The 18,955-nt window shown below is 58.9% G+C and overlaps 3 protein-coding genes across 4 annotated transcripts; 1 reads left to right on the top strand and 2 right to left on the bottom strand.

The window, feature by feature from the left end:
* Positions 1-2,366: 2,366 nt before the first annotated feature.
* LOC117024512 (insulin receptor substrate 1-like) lies at positions 2,367-5,915 on the top strand. The gene is made up of 2 exons (XM_033109881.1): positions 2,367-3,858; positions 4,063-5,915. The coding sequence occupies exons 1-2, from the start codon at positions 3,375-3,377 to the stop codon at positions 5,208-5,210; spliced, it is 1,632 nt and encodes a 543-aa protein (XP_032965772.1). The 5' UTR covers positions 2,367-3,374; the 3' UTR covers positions 5,211-5,915.
* A 128-nt stretch (positions 5,916-6,043) lies between these two features.
* On the bottom strand, positions 6,044-7,841 carry SAP25 (Sin3A associated protein 25). Its single transcript, XM_033110141.1, has 6 exons — positions 7,432-7,841; positions 7,127-7,227; positions 6,934-7,040; positions 6,688-6,838; positions 6,471-6,568; positions 6,044-6,389 (listed from the first exon to the last, which is right to left on the bottom strand). Exons 1-6 carry the CDS (start codon positions 7,575-7,577, stop codon positions 6,096-6,098), a joined length of 897 nt encoding a protein of 298 aa, XP_032966032.1. The 5' UTR covers positions 7,578-7,841; the 3' UTR covers positions 6,044-6,095.
* Positions 7,842-8,023: 182 nt separating this feature from the next.
* On the bottom strand, positions 8,024-18,938 carry LRCH4 (leucine rich repeats and calponin homology domain containing 4). 2 transcript variants are annotated; one of them, XM_033110136.1, is made up of 18 exons: positions 18,583-18,938; positions 14,909-15,053; positions 14,677-14,803; positions 14,384-14,489; positions 12,453-12,589; positions 12,196-12,311; positions 11,957-12,056; positions 11,616-11,706; positions 11,449-11,525; positions 11,279-11,340; positions 11,051-11,170; positions 10,858-10,926; positions 10,665-10,774; positions 10,466-10,546; positions 10,164-10,249; positions 9,850-9,987; positions 9,679-9,756; positions 8,024-8,377 (listed from the first exon to the last, which is right to left on the bottom strand). In XM_033110136.1, the coding sequence occupies exons 1-18, from the start codon at positions 18,800-18,802 to the stop codon at positions 8,273-8,275; spliced, it is 1,968 nt and encodes a 655-aa protein (XP_032966027.1). In that variant the 5' UTR covers positions 18,803-18,938; the 3' UTR covers positions 8,024-8,272. The 2 variants fall into 2 exon arrangements, with proteins under 2 accessions (XP_032966027.1, XP_032966026.1); XM_033110135.1 differs by having other exon boundaries at positions 8,286-9,391.
* Positions 18,939-18,955: the final 17 nt, after the last annotated feature.

An 18,955-nucleotide genomic window follows, 5' to 3' on the forward strand; every position in this document is an offset into this window, starting at 1 on the left:
TCCTTTCCAAACCAAGAAAACTGAGGTTTGGAAGTGCGATTTAAAGGACCAGGAGCTGCAGTGCCTCTCACTGCATGTTTCAGGCACTCCTGCTGTTTCCCAGGATGTCCTTACTGCTTGGTGCTGGGCCCAGGGCCTCCCTCCTTGCTTCCCAGTCACTCTGTCCGACATGGACTCCAGCCAGCTCACTGGCCAGAGCTGGATGACCAGTCGGAGAAGTTTTACTGGGTCAGCCTCAGACCCCAGGACAGAAAAGTCAAGAGTTCCCTGGGCACAGGCCAAGATTTGAACTGCAGCTGCCTCTCGGCCTCAAACAGCCTCCATCGGGCCTCCTGTCCAGGCGAGGTGGCAGAGAATGGAAAAATCCCTGGCCTGATAAAAAAGATCTAAATGACTGGGCTGTGTTCTTCCTGCCTCACACCCTGAGACATCCCTGCACAGCCCTGCCTGGTAGTTGCAAATCTGAACCCCACTACACAAACACTACATAGACATGAAGCTGGAGGGATTCACCCAGGCTCCCACCAGGTTTCTCACCAAGACCTCATGTCTCCCCATTCTCCCACACACAGCACTGTTGTGACCATACTTTTCAGACAACTGTCCTCTGGCTGGGTCCCAGCCTTCAGCAGGTGACCTGCAACTGCCCCTGTGGGTGAGGAAGCAGGAGCCGTCCCCAGGATCTCTGTGAAGAGCTCCATTCTGTCTACGTTGGAGCCGTGGAGCCATGGTGGGGGAGGGCTAAAGGAAGGAAGGGGCTCAATGTATGTCGCAGTTCCTGTATCCCCCTCCCTCCACAAAGGAGTGAGAACTCAGGATGGGGGAGGGAGGGGCACACAGGAACAGCCCAGCGGCCTTGGTACCCCAGCCTCCTCCCTCTAGGTTCCTCGCCTGGGTAACAAGATAATTCCACAGGGACTTAGAATGTGGCGATCACATCCCACCATCCCACACCTGCCCTGCACCTGGCAGGGGAATGCATAGGTGGACCCCTCTGCTTGGGGTAAGTATTCTCACCTAGCAGAGCTGAGGTTCTGCCACTTCCTCTCTCTGGGGAGCAACTCAAGTTACCAGGGCAACAGGCTAGAATAAATCTTGTCTGGGTGAGGCCAAGGGCAGTGTAGTTGCTAGAGCAACTGATTAGGCCAATTGTTTGGTTCCAGGCTTTTCCTGGTACCCAGCAAGCTAAATCACCTGGCGTTGATTACCAACCCATCTACCACTGCTGCTTGCCCCGAACTCAGGCCCTCCGATCCCTGCTGCTTCCTACTTTATCTTTACCCAGCACTTAGGGGTTTGATGACACGAAGTGGTCTGGAGCTGCTCTCTATGACAGCAGCTGTGAATTCACGGGACTAGGGTGCTGCAAGGTGGTCTGGTTGATGGGAAGGAGTAGGTGTGAAGAGACCCTCCTGTGGGTAGTTTCAAATCAAGCCTGGGGAATAAGGCTCCAGGCCAGGAGCAGAGCAGGTGCATGAGCCCTGTAGGTGCCACGCTCTTTGAGGCAGCACCCAGACTAGGAAGGGGAGGGGCCTGCAGACAGCTTTTGTGTCCCTGCCACTTGGCACATGGTGCATATATCAAGGCTACACTGGGGACTATGGCCTTGCACATAATGTTTTGGTTGCCACTTAATGATCCATCACATACCTGCCCCTCCCTGGCCAACACCCATCAATTGTGGCAGCTGCCAATGGCCCCAGTGTGCCTTCTGAGCTGCCAACCCCTCTCCTGCACCTTGGTGGGGCGTTAGCTGACAGGGAGGGGGGACACCTGGAGTAGGCCCTGGGCATCACCTGCCGGCTATCTGGATGCCCATTCTCAGGATACTGGTTGGCTCAAGGAAAAGGACCGCGAGGGGCCACTACAGACCCCTTGCCCTAAATTTCAAGTCGGGACAAGGGCAGAGACGCTAGGAATCAAGACAGGGCATCCCTCTCTCAGCATCACCCTTGAAAAGGTGTTCAAGGATCCTAACCTCCATGCACACTGCACCACTGGCTCCTCTAGTACTCCAGCCCCTTCCTTCCAGGCCTGGGAAGTGGAGAAGCTCTGTCTCCCTGCTCAGGCTGTCCTGGCCCTTGGACTGGTCAGAAAAAGGTTCCTTTGCTTCAGTACTATTGTCATATCTCCTTCTGTACCTGACTGTCCTCCTATACCATCTTTAATACTAGAGGCCACATGTTGCCCTCTTTCCCTTCCCCACCCTCAGCTCCCCCCTTTAGGTATTTTACTTGCCACAAGAGATATCATGAGGTCCTCTAAAGCCCCCCATCTGTATCAACCGCTGGTTTGTCTTGCAGAGTGTGCACTGACTGACCAGCGCCATCTCCCCCCAAGTGAGTTGGTTTGTGAAAGGATCAGAAGTGGGGTGTAAAAATGTCTGAATTCCAACCCTATCTCAAACCTCTGAGGAAGCAAGGGGCAAAGGGGGTACCTCCACCAGAGAGTCTGCACTTCTGTGATCAGAGCCATCAGCTGGCCCATGGTGGCATTTTTGGACTGTGGTGGTGAGAAGGCGCTGAAGGCAAAGGGGCAGCATGAGGAAAATGCCCCCTAAGGAATGGCCTCTTCCTCCACAGGATCTCCTCCAGTGGCCACTTGACTGGGATTCTGGTGGGCATGGGCCGTGCACAGGGACCAATCCAGAAGTTTATTTATCCCAAGACACCTTATCACCCCAAACCCACAGACCCACAGAGAAACTAAACTTTCAGCTCCTGGGAAATCAGAAAAACCCCAATGTTCAGCGGTCGGCTCCTGGGATTATTTGGGAAGGAAGAGAGCAAACCCAGTCCTGGGTAGGAAGCGGTGAGACAAGTGCTGGAAGGCGAGAGCCCGAGTGGCGAATGGCGGGAACTGAAAGGAGGTGTTGCCCTAAGGATGGCCGGACTTAGCCGCCCCTGATCTCCAGGACTGCGGATGCCGCTGCCAGCGCTATCAAGGCAGACACAGTTCCATTCACTTGCGCCTCCCATGGTCGCTTTCCCCAGCAGTCAGCTCAAGTCAGTGGAGACGCCCCCACACGTCCCGCTCCTGCCAAAGCCCAGTACAAGGGGGCGGGGTGGAAGCCGTCTCTCCTAGACTTCCCAACTCAGACTCCGCTTCCATTGCCAGGCGTCCAGCGCCCGGGTCGCGCGAGGGTTAACCCCGCGGGGGTGGGGACTCCGGAGCGGTCGGAGGAGGGAGGGAAGGAGGGAAGAGGAGGCACGGGGAACCGCCAGGGTCCAGTCTCCGAGGCCTTTGGAGACCCGGGTGTCACAGGCCATCGGGCAGTCACTGGGCACACGCTGCGCGCAGCGAGGGGCCACTGCAGACTCCCCGCTCTAAACTTCAAGTCCGGAGCAGGGGAGAGACGCTGGGTATCAAGACAGATGTCAGCCACCTCTACCCCACTTCTTCTGGCCTTTCCCCAGCCGTCTCGGCCCCTCCTCCAGCCATTTTATAGCCTGTGGTCAGGAATGAACCCCAGAGACGGCGGCCCCACGGCAACCCCGGAGTGCGAATTGACCGACGTGCCCCTGGGTCCGCCGCCTGCCTGGGCCTGGCCGGCTGACGTGCGGCTCTGCGGCCACCTGCGGAAGCAGAAGTCCCAGCGCCGCCGCTTCTTCGTGCTCCGCGCTGACCCGCCGCGCCTCGAGTGTTACCAGAGCGAGAAGAAGTTCCGCGCCGGCCGAGCACCCCCCAAGCTTACCATGAGCCTGGGGGGCGCGTGCACCATCAGCAAGCGCATGGACGCGCGCCAGCGCCACCTGATTGTCCTTTACACGCGCGACTGCAGCCTGGGCGTGGCGGCGGCCAGTGAGACGGAGCAACAGGCGTGGTACAGCGCCCTGCTGGAGGCGCGCGCCGCCGCCGGTGAGGCCAGAGCCCGGGGCAGAGAGGGGCTGGGGGCCGGGGTTGGAAGGTCGTGGATCTGGTCTAGCCATAGCCAATCCCTCCCCAAGTTACCGAAATCATGCTCCAACATTAAGCGTTTATACACTTTTTCAGTTCTCGGGGCACAGTGATTCTGACCACCCAGCTCAGGAGCCCTCTGTGACCATCCCATTGTCCCTCCAGATCCCAGTTCCCACGAGGACCCCGGGACCTGGATCCTCCCTCCGTTTCAAGACGTCTGGCCTGTGACGCTGCGGCCCAAGGGGCTGGGGCGGACACGAGGTCTAGGAAGCGGTGGCTACCGACTGTGTCTGGGTTCAGGGGTACTGAGCCTGCTGCGGGAGCCCAGGGGCAGAGGTTCCAGGGACACCCAGGCATCACCACCGCCAGCCCTGCGCCTGTCCCTGCTCAGCGTGCGCCGCTGTGGCCACGCAGACTCCTTCTTCTTTCTGGAGCTTGGTCGTTCGGCGCCCACGGGTCCCGGGGAGCTGTGGCTACAGGCGCCCGATGCTGTGGTGGCCCAAAGCATTCATGAGACTGTTCTGGCTGCTATGAAGCGACTCGGGGACGGTGGTGTGGGTGGCAGGGCTGAACCCCTGCCAAGGGATCCTCTGACAAGTGCCCCTAGGCCGTCATCTGTCCCCCAACCTCATGAGACCCCAGTCTCTGAGGCCCCATCAAGCGGCCTGAGCCATTGGGGGTGCCTGGGTAAGAGGAATGAGCCTGCAACCCTAGAGAGCCTGGCATCACTGGGGGCGGCAGCCTCATACCCTGAGGGGTTGGAGCAGGGTGGGGGCCACATACCTGTGGGAGCTGGGAGTGATTACCAGTCCATGCAGGGCGAGGAAGCGGGTGGCTACATGGTGATGGCAGCCCCTGGCATTCCGGCTGCTGCCAACACCACTGCCCAAGATTGGGAGGGCACTGAATACATGCCCATGAGCCACGTTCCGCCAGGGTCCTTTTCCTTGAGTTCCCTGCCCCTTTCCTACAAGCCTGGGTATCCTGGACACTGGCTCCAAGGCCCCTATCGCGGCATTGGGGACAGCTGGGGTGCCGCAGGGGCTCAGCCCTGCTTGCAGTCACCATCTGAGCTAGCGGGGGAATACGTGTACATCGAGTACCCAGCCCCAGACTATGTAGGAAGGGGAACTGCCATACCGGACCCCCCCGACAGCCACCTCAACTATGTGGACCTGGACCTGGTCCCTCCTCTGGAGGCGCAAGGCAGTGCCCCCGGGGTCAGCACACACTGCCTGCACAGCTATGCCAGAATCCAGTTCCAGAATGACAGGGAGGCAAGGGAGAGAGAGCCCGCCGGGTCTAGCTGACAGGATGGACCAGAGGCGAGGAAGAGAAAATAGGACAAAGTTATAAATGTCTTCCCACCTGTTTCCAGGACTCAGGGGCTCTAAGGCCCAGATACCCCCTAGGACGTGTGACCACAGAGGCCTTGAGCTGCCCCTTACAGCCTGCTGCCCACTCTGTCCATTCCAGCTGGGGTGCCTAGTAAATCTTCAGGAGGAGGTTCCCCAAGAAGTTGGATTCTTTTAAGAGAAAATTCTAGAACCCCTACCAACAAGGAAAACCCTATGAACTTCTGGGCTTTCTCAGCCAAAGCCCTGACCCTCTCTGTTTCCCCACACAGTTCCTGCGGCATTAGTCCACAGTCTGGGGTCAGCCCTGGCCCTTCACCCTGCCTCCTATGAGAACTCCCACATGGACCTGCCCCTCCCCCCACCACACACACACCTGCAGTGCCGCTGAGTGTCTCCTCCAAGGCAAAGAACTAACCTCCAGTCCCAGAGCTGAACTTCTGGGGCCCCAGCACAAGAAGGATGAAAGTACCAGGTATCTCGCTTTTTAGTGCCCCCCAAAAGTCATGTGCTATCTCCTTACTCCCTAATTTGCCTCTCCCAATGCCAGCTACATGCTCACACAATCCTCCCTTCTGGCGGGCCTGGCAAAGCGGATGGAGTCCTTGCTTCTTATGTACTCAGTCTGGGGGACTGTACTGTGGATTCCCCCTCATTAAAGGTGGCTTGACCAATGAGTAACAAGAATTTGAGGGGAGGGCAGCCAAAACCATGACGGAGAAAGAGACCCCTCCATGCCCCACTCTGCTACCTGCCACAAGGAGCCTGTTTGCAAACCAACACTTTTATTAATAGAAACCTGCCTAGAAGAGTAGGGGGCCCACGGAATCCCCAGAGGAGCTATGGCTGATGGGTGTCTGGGGTCTGTGGGAGAGATGGGTCAGTGCAGTGAGAACAGCTAGGGCAACCACTGGGGCCTGGCTGATCATCTGGGGGACCAGTAGGGGGCGGGGGAGCCCCTGAGGAGCCCGAGGAGCTGGACCTTGGCTCCCCCTGGCTCATCTGCAAGAGGCCAGTGAGGGCGATCAGCTCAGGCCCACTGAGCCAGACAGTGGAGCAGCGTGGGGACTGGGGTGGGTGGACCCAGGGAGACATGATAGGGGGTGGGAGCAGCAGCTTCAGAGAGCCCATTACCTGAGGAGAGAAGAGGAGGAAGTGTCTCCTTCCAGGCCTGCATGAAGGCTGGGGGGAGGCCAGGGAAGAAAGAGTGCTCACCTGCTGAGGGGCCTCAGACAGGTACAGGGGAACACGCTGCCCACGGGGCAGCAGAGGATCTGAAAGAAAGATATCTTCACAGCACATCACCGGGAACCCTGGGGAAGAGAAGCTGCAAGGTAACAGACTGGGGGTTCCCATCCCAGGAAGCTCTGAACCAGTTCCCTGCGCTCACACAACCGTCAGTCCCGAGCCTGAGGGGAGCAAGGGAAATTACCTGCATCCCTGGGGGCCTGCTCACCATTCTGATGTCCTGTTGTGGGGGCCAGGGGCCTGCAGCCCCTGCCTGAGGCTGCCTCGTACAGGGGCCAGGAGGGATGATACAAGGTCCGGCCTGAGAAGGAGGCGCCAGACCCACAGCTGGGCCGCTGTGCAGGGTGGGGAAAGATCACGGGAGCTTCAGCCTCCTCCCCGGGTAGCCCTGCCCCACCCCCAGGCCAGAGCCACAGGCACCCCTACTCACCCACACCGGCTGAGATCCTGCTTTAGCCTCATAGTTGGGGTCCCACGGTGCCAGCAGGGTCATCCTTGAGGGGGCCACCTCCCAGGCCATCTGAGGGGAAAGGGGATCTGGGGGGGGACTTGAAGAGATTAAAAGAGGCTCAGGAGTCGGTGAAAGGCTATTGGGGGTAGAGGTGGCAAGGCCTGGTACCTACCTGGGGTTCCTGGAGACTGCTCAGCAGCCCGGCCTGAGGGGGCCCGGGCCAGCAGCTGCTCTCTCCGGGTCCAGGAAGGCCTTGGGGACCTGGGCTGAGGGCTGGGGGGCAGGGTAGGTAAAGAGGTGCACCCGTCATAGCCTCCCCCACTCACCAACCCCCTCCAAGTCTGAATACTTCCAAGGCAGGGCCGAGGGCCCCTGGTGCAGGGAAGCTAAACATACCCATTCTTTGGTACGGTCCTTTGAGACTTCCTCACTGTGGGACCCCCCCCCACGTCGAATTTCCCCCCAAGTGCCCCTCACCTGTCCTGCGGGGGTGTTCCTGGCTCCCCCAGGGCTTCCTCTCCAGAGTTCCAGGCCTGGCTGGGGCCACTGCCCACAGAGGGGCCCTGTTCCTCCGGCGCCTGCTCCTCGCCGGCGCCCCACCGCCGCGAAGGCCAGGGCAACATGCCGCCGCCGAGAGGAGGGCAGGGTAGAGCAGCACCTCTGTGGGGTACCCTGTGCTGCCCGGGCCTCCTGCCCTGCCCGCCTCGCCCCTCGCGGGCTCCCAGGCCGTCCCAACCTCCCTCAGCGGCCAGCACTACCTAGCGGGGATCTGGGAGCCCAGGTCACCCGCCCACCTCACAGGGCCTCGCCTCGACGCCGGCGCCCAGCGCGTTTCCGGGCCACGTGGTGCGCGCTCCCGCCGGCGCTCCCGCGAGCGCCCCCTGGCGGCGGGGTCAGGGCCCCGGGCCGCCTTCAGCCCGGTGTGAAAGGGTGGTGGCGCGGAGCAAGTCACTGCAGAACCTGGACAAGGATGTTGAGGCGACCCCTTCCCCGCAACGCATGGCACGGCTTTCGTTCGCAGACACACACGCACACACACACCTGAGCCGCAACTTAGAGAACTTCCGGCTTCTTTATTGCACTTGACACAACATCTGGCGCCCGTCTTCCATCCCAGACCCTCAACCACACCCAGAGGCAGCCAGGTGCCTTGCTGGGCAGCATTGCTTCCAAGCCCTCGGGCCAAGCGGGGCCTGAGGAAGAGGGCCAGGCCCGAGGCCGCCCTCACCAGTCCTTGCTAAAGAGCAGAGCCCAGGAGCAGCTGTCTTCTCTGTTCCTGGGTCCCAGGCGGGTCGGGGCCCTGCGCCCCTAACAACCCCTAAGACTGTTCCAGCAGTGCGTGGACGACAGCAGCGATGTAGGGGAGGCCCCTTCCCGGGGCCCCCTCCTCTTCCAGGATGTGATGGGGCTGGCACAGGGACTCCTGGGGGGGAGGGGCCCAGGTTAAGTCCCCCTTTACACCTTCTCCTCTGGGATTCCCTGCCCTTCACAGAGGGCAGGGGGGAGACACCCTAAAGGAGCCTGGTCAAAGGGGGCTGACAGGATGGCCCTTCAAAATGTAGAAGGCGAAGGTCAGGGGCACTGGGACACAGCTTGGGGACAAATGTGATGCAAGGAAGCTGCCAGCAGATAACAGAAGGGAGATGACACAGGGGCCCACGGCTCAGGGGGAAGGAGAGACCTGTCATTTCCAGAGGGAAATGCTGGAGTAGGCAGGCTGGCACATAGAACCCAATGGGCACTGCAAGGACTGGGCCTGGCCACAGCAGGAGCAGACGCAAACACACACACACACAGGCAGCCACGGTCTGTACACTTTATACAAGAGACGGGGACCCAGCCTGGGCCCTGCATCCCCTACAAATATAGAGTTCTCTCTACAAAATATAGATAATTTAGCCCCCTATAGCAGGGGTGGGAGGTGGGGGTGGAGAGAATAAAAGTAGGAAGGTTAAGGTCTACCCCATCTCGGGGAGCAGAGGGCAGGGCTGGGTGGGAGAGAGCATCAAGGCACCATCAGCACTGGAGGGGGAGGGGCTACAGGAGGGCAGCCAGAGGCTGGGAGCCCAGGGTCAGGGGGCACCAGAGTGGGGCCTCTGAGGTCAGTGTTTGTGAGGGGAGGGGCATTCACTAGTGTCTTTGGTAGGGACTGAAGGCACCACTGGTGGGGATGGGGGTTGCACAGGAGTCTTATAAATAGAAACAGGGCAAGGTGGTGTGGGAGGGGTGACTTCAGGTTCTAAGAACCCAGGAGCCGAGTGTAGACGACATAGAGCAGCAGCATGAAGACCATGTAGAAGAGGATGAAGCCGCCCAGGCCAGAGGGGGGCCAGAAGGGTGGGGGAGGCCTGCCTCCAACCCGCTTCACGGCCTCCAGGGTGGTCCACAGCCCCTGGGCAGTGCCCTGGAGGAGATCCGAGGGCGAGCACAGGTCAGCCTGGGAAGGGAGAGTAGGCCAGATGGACAAGGACCAAGGGCAGACGTCAGCAGCAGCAGCAGCAGCATGACAATTCTTCCCCGCCCGCCCTCACATGCCAGAGCCAGAGCCACGCCAACATGCAAAGTGCAGGGAAGGGAGGCATGCAGACAAGGGAGCCGTGCAGGACAGGGGCTTCCTTCTGGGGAGCAGACACCCCCTGTGAATGGAACTCTGCCATCCATGCAAAGGGCTCAGCTGAGCCCAGGACACCACCATTCTTTATAGTAGAGACCAGCCCCCCATACCTCAGGCACCCCCATTTTTCGGCAGGCTTCTAAGAAACTCTCCACATTCTTCCGAGACTTGAGGGTACTGAGTTTTGGCTAGGGAAGCATAAGAAAGGAAAGGAGAGTAAGGCAGGGGGCACAGGAGTCCCTTGTCCCATTCCCTACTTCCCACCCTGTGCCCCAACTGACCACAGCAGGTGAGGGCACATGAATGAAGGGCACAGAGCGGGGCCTCAGCTGGTTGGCCAGCTGACAGAGGATGACGCCATTGGCCAGAGCCTCTGCCAGGTCCTCCGGCAGAGGCCGCTGCAGCCGTGACTCAAGGACCTGGGAGGCCGTGGAAGATGTGGAGAGAGGTCAGGATCAGCCGGGAATGCCAGCCCTCCCCTCCCATCCTCAGCCAAAGCACCAGGGTGGACAAAGAGGGTACTGAGCTAGGTTAGGAGACTCCAGGAGGTGCCATGCTGAGCCCAGGCTCCACCCACACAGATTCCACCTTTTACCTGGCGCAGCTGAGCCATCAGCTCCTTCTCATCCGGAAGCTGGGGGGATCGTCGAGGTCTCAAGACGGAGTCTGGTGAGGAAGGGCCTAGAGAAAAGGAGGCTGTGTGGGCTGTCTGCACTGCCACCCTAGACTGTGGCTGGGTCTCAGTGCCTGGCGCCCACATCTCCCGCCTCTGTGCTTGTGGGATTTTCAACACAAAGGGACAATTGACCAGAGGACTCCCAGGCCAGCAGCAGTGATCACAGCCCAGGGGTTAGTGCTGGGTTAGCACTGGGTAAGTGGTGGGGAGGGGAGACCCACCTGAGCCACTCTGAGAAGAACGGAAGAGGAAGCTGTTTGGTCTCTGGATGGAGCCGAGTAACCGGGGAGCAGGCGCTGTTGCTGGGGGCCAGAGCCAGGGAAAAGGGGCAGGTGAGAGACAGCCCTCAGTGTCGTACTCCTCCCTCAGGCCACCTCACCTATACAAGCCCCCATCCTCTTCCCAAAGCCCCTGTCCCACCTGGTCCAGATATAGGAAGGGGCTCCTGGGAGGTGGGGGCTGGGGCAGGGGCGGGGGGCCCCTGCGCCCCTGAAGCTCCCAGTTGGGTGGCACTGGACTTGGGCGTGCCGCTGAGGAAAGACAGAAAGGGAATTAGAGGGAGAGGCTGTTTAGGGAGAGGGCTCAGGGAGGTGGATTCTGTGGGGACACATACTTGTAGGTGACCTGAGCGGACGAGGCAGCAGCACCTCCACCAGCAGCCCTGACCCCCAGCTTCAGAAAACTAGAAATTGCAGGAAATATGGGGTCAGCAGTGTCAGGCAGGGGGCTGCCAACCCCAAGTGACTCGGGGGTTCATTTCCACTCATTTCCAGGGCCCACCACCTGGCAGTAGCCTGTGCCCACACCTGTCCTTTCTGGGGGCTCCCCACATTCCACTCTGCTGCTGCTGCTGCCGCCGTTCACGCTCCTGCCACAGCTGCAAGGTGTCCGGGCGCCGCCGCTCCTCCCCAGTCAGTTCTTCCCGCCTGAGGGGCAAAGGCAGGATGAGAAGGGTAGAGAAGTTCAGGGAAGAGGAGAGTGTGCAGGGAGATGGAGTACATGGAGGAGGTGCCAGCTCAGGTGGCTCTGGGTACCTGCTGCTTGATGCCCTCTCCCCGTCCCCTGCCACAGGGCTTAATTCTGGTGGCCGCTGCTCCTGAAGAAAGAATAGGGGAGAGGCTGAGGGAGTGCCTGGTCCTCAAGCCTGCACTGGGCCCTCCTTCCTCACAGCAGAAGGACATAAGGACAAGGGCTGGCCCCTCACCTCGGCAGCACCTCGCTCTTCGTCCTCCCCAGGCACATGGCTGTCAATGAAGTCAATCTGCTCGGGGTCTCCGTCAGCTGGGGAAGCCAGGACACGTCAGCAAGCAGATGAGGGCCTTCAAGCTTATCCGTTCATCTTAGCCCCGGGCCCCTGACCCCACTACTCACCAGAACCATCCTCCTTCCGCTCTCGGGGTCCCCGAGGCTCCCGGGCCAACTCGGAGATCCGGAATGACAACTCCGAAAAGTCATCTGTTGACTGTAAATGTAGAAATGCAGACATAGGAGGCAGCCTCTCTGTAGTACTGGGGACCCACCCATGGGGTTCAGGGCCTTGGGATCTGCTGCTGAGCCAGCTCTTCCCCGGAATACTTGGGCAAAGGAAGGAAGAGGACAGCTCCAGCCACCATGTGTCATTCTGAGATTTAGAGGTACAAGGCAACGGGTCCCGGCTCAGATGCTCCCCCGGGGCCAAGATCACCAATGTCCCTTGGAAAGGAAGCACTTACCTCGTTTCCAGACCACCTCTTGCTGCCACTGTCAACACTGTGGAAGCCTGAGTCCAGCCCACCATCGTACCGACGTCCAGGAAATAAGTCCTCAGCTGGGCTGGGGCCAGCCAGGGAAACCTGGTCAGTGCTATACTGGGTAGCAACCCCTATCCTCCCTCCAGAAACTATGGCGACCCTGGTGCCAGAAAGGGGCATTAAGGCTCCAGGAGCTTCCTTCCTTCCCACATAGGACTTACCAGGGACTGAAACTCGGGGGGCGGGAAGGGGCCAAGTCCCCCAGTGCAGCACCCCCACGCCGCCCAGCCTCTGTTGACAAGTACTTGAAGATGTGAAGTTTCCCCTTCAGGCAGATCTAAGTGTAAAGAGGAGCATGAAAGGAGTCAGGTGGAAGCAAGGGGGCACCTCAGATCCTGCTTGGCTACCAACGGGCCCCCCCCACTCCTGCCCAATCTCAGCCCCGTCCCTATAGCCCTCCCCCAGGCCCACCCCTCACCTGGGCAGGCGGACTCTGCAGGGGGTTGCTGTCCAACAGGATGACCTGCAGGTGCCTGAGGCGGCAGAAGGAGACTGGGATGCGGCAGATGCGGTTACAGGAGAAATCCAGGCGCACAAGAGGAAGGTCCCCCAGCTCTGGGGGTGGGTGGGGAAGAGTCAGAAGTATCCCCAAAGTGGGGTGGCCTTGTGCTCACTTCCTCTGCACTCTGCTCGGGCCAGCCAGTCTCCCGTGGGTCCCCCACAACCTGTGTCCTGGCTGGCTGACAGCACCGCCAGGAACAGCCTCCCTGCGCTCTTCCCCCTCAGCTCTCACCCACCTGCAGGCTTCCCCTCACCCATTAGGCCTGACTTCAGCCCCTGCCCGTCCCAGGTCCTTGCTCCTGTTTTCCTCCCTGCCCACTCCCGACTCCAACTGCTCCTTCATTCTCACAAGCCCCAAACCAACTGGGACACTACTTTGCTCAAAAACTTTCCATGATTTGCAGCTGGAGCTACTGAGGGTGAGTGGGCTGTGCCCCACACAGGGGCGCAGTGTGCAATCCCACCTGCCCTGCCCCTGGGCGAAGCTGTGCCTGCCCATAGGAAGGGGTGCCTCTGCCTACTTCTCAAAAAGGCACTGTTGGATTAGTGGTGGCCCGAGACACAGAATAAAAATCACCATTCCCTAGTCAAGGATATCACATCAGACAACCCTCCAGCCCATCAGCTTCTAGGCCTTTTCACATGCTGTTTACTCAACTGGGAGAATGCCATTGTTCTGTCCACACATCTTTCAAGGTTCAGCTCAAGTGTGTCCTCCTCCAGTCAATCTTTCAAGACACTAGGTTGGAATTCACTGCTCCTTCCTGTGTCCCCAGGGCATTTTGCTGGGGTCTCTTTTATGGTCCAGCAAAAGCCCTGATCAAAATGCTTATTTGTATCCCTACTGCCTTCGAAGGAAATACGGCCAGCTTAGGAGTAGGGGGAAGCCCAGAGAAACTGGATGACCACCTGAGCTCTGTTTCTTGCTCTTCAAAACCAAGATTGACATGGCACAGGTCCTTCCTGCCTAGCCTGGCTTGCTTTTCTAATCACACCTGTGCTGGACCCGGCTCCCGCCCACCCGCATGCTCTGCACATGGGATTTCCTCTCTACGATGCAGAGGGGGGAGAACTCTCCCTTAATGGTCAGCTCCCTCTGTAACTCTGGGGCGAAACCTATCTCAAGTTGCCCAAGCAGGGCCTGTGCCTCCTCTAGCTCCTGCAGCTCTCTAAGTATCCTGTTCAAACACTTTCCTCTGCTTGTTTCTCCCATTAAATTAAGATTTAATTAAGCCATTACATTTTAAGAGTTGGCCCCAGATCTGAGTGACATCACTCTACCTGGTCCCCACATAAAACACAGAAACACACACACAAAACAATGCTGGCTGAATTAAAGAAGGCGTGCCTGCTTTGGAGCAGAGGCTATCAAATGTTGGGGTGCACCACAATAAGCTCATTAAAATGGGGCTGCTTGGGCTCCAGCTTGTGGCCCCACTGATTTAGACTCTCTGGGGAACAGGCGCAGGGCAATCTGACGCAGAGCTCCTGTGGGGTGAGTGGTGGTACTGAGGTAACCCTGAAGGCCCCTTCTGACCTTGGATTCTACGGAGTGCCCCCTTCCTGTGTCTTTCCCCACATTTGTAAAATAGATGTGTGGAAAGACACAGAAAGGGGGGTAGGCCGCTGCAGATGTGACTCAAGGACCTGGGGCCTTGTCAGCCTCAGAGGGTTGCTGGTCAAGAGCAAATAAAATAATTTATAGTCTGTTTTATACACTGCAAAAACCTGGTCAAATAAGGCATTATTTTTCTGTGAAGATCCCTTTTCTCTGACTTCTCCAGAGTAGTGTCTCTACAGTCTGTCTGTCTCCCTCCCTCTCCCACCACCTCTCTTCGTTTTCCTTACCATCAGGCAGGGCGCTGAGCTGATTCCTCCGCACATTGAGATCCCGCAGGGAAGGGAGGCTGCACAGCTCTGTGGGGAGGGACTGCAACTCATTGCTGCTCACGTCCTGGATGAGGAAAGAAGCGGGGAGGAGCCACAAGACCAGGAGCATCAGAAACTGTCTCAGTCTCTGGCCACCTCCCTTAGTCCCGGCCTTTCCCCGAGGGCGCCTCCTGCTTTTCCCCAACTTCCCCCCAAAAGGGCCTGGTGCCTGGCCCAACAGCCCCGCTTCTCGCCCTCCTGTCCGTCCTCACAAGCTGTCGCAGGCTTCCCAAGGTGCTGATGTCGGGAGGCAGGGCCCCCAACTTATTGTTGCTGATAATGAGCACGCGCAGGGGCAGCTGGCAGATGTAGGGTGGCAGCGACGACAGCTGGTTTCGGCTGTGGAAGGGAGACAGGCAGCAGGTCACACTCCCCAGGCACGTGTCCGAGCATGGCCCTCCTCTAAAGGTCACGCCACACCCTCCCCTGGCCCTGCCTCCCTACCTGAGGTTGAGGTAGGTGAGGGCTGTGAGATTTCCCAAAGCTGGATTCAGGCATCTCAGGCAATTGTGGTAGAGACTCAGGCCCTCCAGGGACACTAGCTGGCAGGCTGCCTCCGGCACCTCGGGGAACCGGTTCCGGGACAGGTCTAGGGGAAGCGAGTGTCAAGGGAGAGCTGTGCAGTTGCCCAGCCCTGGCCAGGAGGACCTTGAATTTCTCCAGAGCCAGCTGCCGAGCCCTCTACCATCCTCGCAGACCTGAAGAATCAGGACTCTAAACCTGGGCTCCTGGAGAGAGCCGAAGGTTGTGTTCCTACTGCAAACTGGAGCACATTCCAAACATAACCAGAATGGCAAAGGGGAGGCAAAGGCCTTAGGGTACCGGGCTGGAGAAGCCCAGTTGGGGGAGTGGGGATGAGTCCACTGTCTTCAAACACACAAATGGCAGACTATCCTGGAAGGGTGGCTGGATCCTATAACTCTTGTGCCTCCTGGTGCTCTGTGATACCAGGAGAGATGGAAGGCAAAGGTGGTAGGAGAGGGCTGGTACTCCAAGGAAAATAGCAAGTGATGGGCTGGAAGGCTCAAGACAAGAATATGGACCACCTCTGCGGAGACCACTGAGAAAGACCATCCCTCCTCAGGGGCTGTCTCCCAACCTCAGCCTGTTTTTAACTCAGGGGAGAAACCAAGGGTCATTAAAGCCTGGCTCTAGAGTTAAGGCTCCTGACAATGGACAATGGTTTGTCACCAGCCCCTGGGATCCACAAGCCAGGTCCAAGACCCTACGAAGTAACAGACCAGGAAGAAAAGGCAAGTCAACCAAGCGGGAGGTGGGAACTGGAGTCCTCTGGTCCCTACCATCTGGGCACACCTTCCTGGGCTGGCTCCTTCCCACCCTCCTCTTCCAGCCCTCCTCTACCTCCTCTCTTACTGCCCCAGACTTCAGGCAATCAGGACCATTGTCTGTGTCCCGGGCACAGAGAGGAGTGGAGAGCGTAGGAAGGAGGGTAGAGTCTGTGACAGCCCCCTAATCTCAAGTGGTGGCTTGCTAATCCAACACAAGGAGTCAGGCAATTGGGGTTCCCAGCAGTCTGGAGGCACTCACACTTAGACCTCTACCAGCCTGGGTTTCTGTTTCCTTTGCTCAGCCTGAAGGGCCCAGGGCCTGATGGGGGAAGTCCTGGGTAGTAGTACTTGTGTGAGCTTCTTAGATGGCCCTCCTCAGGGAGGGGCGAGCAAAAGCTGAGGGGAGGAGAAGCTGGGGTATATCCCCCAAGGAAATGAGTCTTGTGACAGGAAATGTAGTAGAAACAATCTGTCAGGTTCTGTCTCTGGTGGGCCCTGTGTTTGCCAGGGCAGATGAGAGCCTGATGCCCCAGAAATCGCTGTCTCTCCCTCTCTGCTCCCGGCCCTGTGGTGCACACAGACAGGAGACCTGTCACGGGAGAAGACAGTTCCAGAGAGGGTGGGAGGATCACATGCAGTCCTCCTTCTCTCACCCTCCACTGCCTGCTTTCTCTGCACCCACCACATGTGTGTGCACGCATGCATGTGCATGAAGGGGGAGGAGAACAAGTGCCCATGGGGTAAGTGGGTGTCAAGGGCAAAAGCATGGAGCGGAAGGGAGTGCAGAAGGGAGCGCAGGCAGCAGGAGGCAGGGCACAGGAGGCACAGGATGTGGTCTGTGAGAGAATGAGCTGACTTCTCCTTTGTGAGAGTGGCCCCTCCCCCATCTCAGGAGGCATCCTACTATCTGGCCCCAGGAACAGAGTCTGCGGGATATCAGGGACCTGTGCCACAGGAAACATGCACCAAAAACACTGGTTCAGACAGAGCTGGGAAAGCAGGGGGAGAAGGTTCAAAATGATTCCAGCAGCAGCGAACTGAAGCTTTTAGTCTGGGTTGGAGGGCAAGGAGGTGTGGAGGGCAGGGTATGGGCAACCCTGTGTTTCTGTCACTTCCCCTTTCCACCCCATGCTATAAGCACCCTGCTGGTGGAGAGGGGACAAAGGAGAGAGTTCTGGACAAGATCGGCCCCACTGGGCTTAGAACCTGGGCCCTGAAAGGACTGAGGATTCTTGTGTGAACAGGGCAGAGAGGGGTTCTCAGGAAGCTGGGATTTTCCCACTTCACACCAAGCTCACTCACAAGAGAACTGGCTGCACCCTGAGCGGGAATGCTGGGGGAGGAGGGTGAAAGAGGGGAGAGCTGGGAGGAGCAGGGAGTTCTTGGTAGTTTTCCCCAGGAGTCCACTCACAGAGACAGAGCCCTAAGGAAGTAAAGAATAACATTTGGTCTTTGTCAAAAAACAAGCAAGGGGGAGGGGAAGGGAACAGACGGCGCGAATGTCACACAGCTGCCGAGGTCAATCTGGAGCTTGGGGGTTAGGTAGCTGGAGGAGACGGAGAGGATGGCTCCTGGGGCTCACCCGTTTCCTGAACTCACTCACTGAACAATGGGCAAGTCAGTTTACCCCGCAACCCAAGAAAAGTGGAGAGGTTTAAACTGGTTCTCCCCAGCACAGTGGGAGAAGAGAGAGTGTCTGTGCCCACTTGAGTGTTTGCGAGGGAGCAGGCACCTGCTAAGGGAGAAATGCAGTCCCAGGGCAGTGTCAACAGGAAGACACTCAGCCCCAAATCCTACCCTGGGCCAGGCCGGGGTGGGGCTTCGGGAATGCAGTCCTCCTCCCCACTTCCAATCCGCAGCACCCCCCAGCTGCCAGCCCAAAGTCATAGGTTGCCTCCAGAGCAGCTAAGGCCTGACTCACTCACTGTTCTAGTAGAGTCCCCCAGACCCTACCAGCAACAGACACCAGAGTGGAGGGAACATGATTAGAGGGATCCACGGGTGGCGCCGTGGGGGCAGTACGCCTCCAGGTCCCCAGCACTCCTGGCTGGGAGATGAGCTTTTCCTTCCTTTCAGCAACTGCCTCAAAGTCCCTCTCCCTAGGGATAGCAGAAACTGCAATGGGAATTCGAGGGTCCCTATGAGGTCACAGACTTCACAGTGACCTCACACACGCAGGAAGGGGGAGTTGTCTCAGATAAGGGGGGTCAGGAATAATAGGCGGAAGAGCTGGGGAGAAAAGAGTTAGGGGAGGTGGGAGATTAGCTTCTTTCCGACAGGCTGGCTGGGCGAAGAGGGCCAGCGACTTGAGGGGGCGGGACTACAAGCAAAGTAAGCAGAAACATCAGGTTGTTCGGGACAAATTCATGGGAAGCGGGAGCCCACGTCTGCTCGGATCTCGGTGGAACCGGGGGAAGAGTTGCAGACGAAGTGGAGGAACAGAAAGGAGTCATTAGAGGGGCTCGTGGGGGCTGCTTTATGGAATGTTCAGAACTGAAGTTGAAGAAGTCATGCAAATGAGCCAACCAGGTGAGGGGCGGGACCATTACACAGGTGCGCCAATATGCAAATAAAGAGAAGCGGAGGGTGCGGGCTCTCACATTCGTCCAGGGACGCTGGGCGTGCCGTGCAAACGAGCAACACGTTCATTGTCTGGTAGTTCTTCAAGTGGGGAGGGGGTGGCAGCAGGCTTATGCAAGTCAGCAGGGTCGAGATCCCCGACGGCCAGGTGAAGGGGTGGGCCAGACTCCCGGGCCCCAAGAGAAACAAGCGACGGGCGGGACTATGTAAATGAGGGTCCCGGCAGGGCTCGGGGCGGGGAGCACTCACCAGCTTGGGTGATGTCTGACAGGTCGTAGCTGCGGGCCGCGCCCCGGGGGAAGTGCTTCAAGCGCCGGTTAGACAGGTTCAGGGTCCCGGTGGCCACGGCCTCCTCGAGGGCCCGCTCTGCACTGCGGCTCCCAGGCAGACCCGGAGACCCTGGAACGGAGGTTGTGGCCACCGACTCTTCACCCCCGGCGGCGAATGGGGCCGCTACCGCCGCCGCCATCCGCTCCCGGCGGCTCCCGCTGCCTGACTGACGGGACCGGCCGTCCCTTCTTCCCCCTCCCCCTCCTTGGAGCCGCCGTAGTGGCTTCAACCGGGAGGAAGTGGGCCCAGCGACCCGGCGGACCAATCGCGGTCCCCAGACGCGTCGGAAGTG

The sequence above is a fragment of the Rhinolophus ferrumequinum genome, chromosome 7 (genome assembly GCF_004115265.2).
Source record: "Rhinolophus ferrumequinum isolate MPI-CBG mRhiFer1 chromosome 7, mRhiFer1_v1.p, whole genome shotgun sequence".
Lineage (NCBI taxonomy): Eukaryota > Metazoa > Chordata > Mammalia > Chiroptera > Rhinolophidae > Rhinolophus > Rhinolophus ferrumequinum.

Coding starts and splice junctions, on each gene's coding strand:
- LOC117024512 (XM_033109881.1), top strand. CDS start 3,375: ATGTCAGCCACCTCTACCCCACTTCTTCTGGCCTTTCCCCAGCCGTCT. Junction 3,859..4,062: donor GGAGGCGCGCGCCGCCGCCG/GTGAGGCCAGAG, acceptor TTGTCCCTCCAG/ATCCCAGTTCCCACGAGGAC.
- SAP25 (XM_033110141.1), bottom strand. CDS start 7,577: ATGTTGCCCTGGCCTTCGCGGCGGTGGGGCGCCGGCGAGGAGCAGGCG. Junction 7,041..7,126: donor GCAGTCTCCAGGAACCCCAG/GTAGGTACCAGG, acceptor GTCCCCCCCCAG/ATCCCCTTTCCCCTCAGATG. Junction 6,839..6,933: donor CAGGATCTCAGCCGGTGTGG/GTGAGTAGGGGT, acceptor CACCCTGCACAG/CGGCCCAGCTGTGGGTCTGG.
- LRCH4 (XM_033110135.1), bottom strand. CDS start 18,802: ATGGCGGCGGCGGTAGCGGCCCCATTCGCCGCCGGGGGTGAAGAGTCG. Junction 11,171..11,278: donor GAGAGGGCATCAAGCAGCAG/GTACCCAGAGCC, acceptor TTTGCCCCTCAG/GCGGGAAGAACTGACTGGGG. Junction 10,775..10,857: donor TCCGCTCAGGTCACCTACAA/GTATGTGTCCCC, acceptor GTCTTTCCTCAG/CGGCACGCCCAAGTCCAGTG.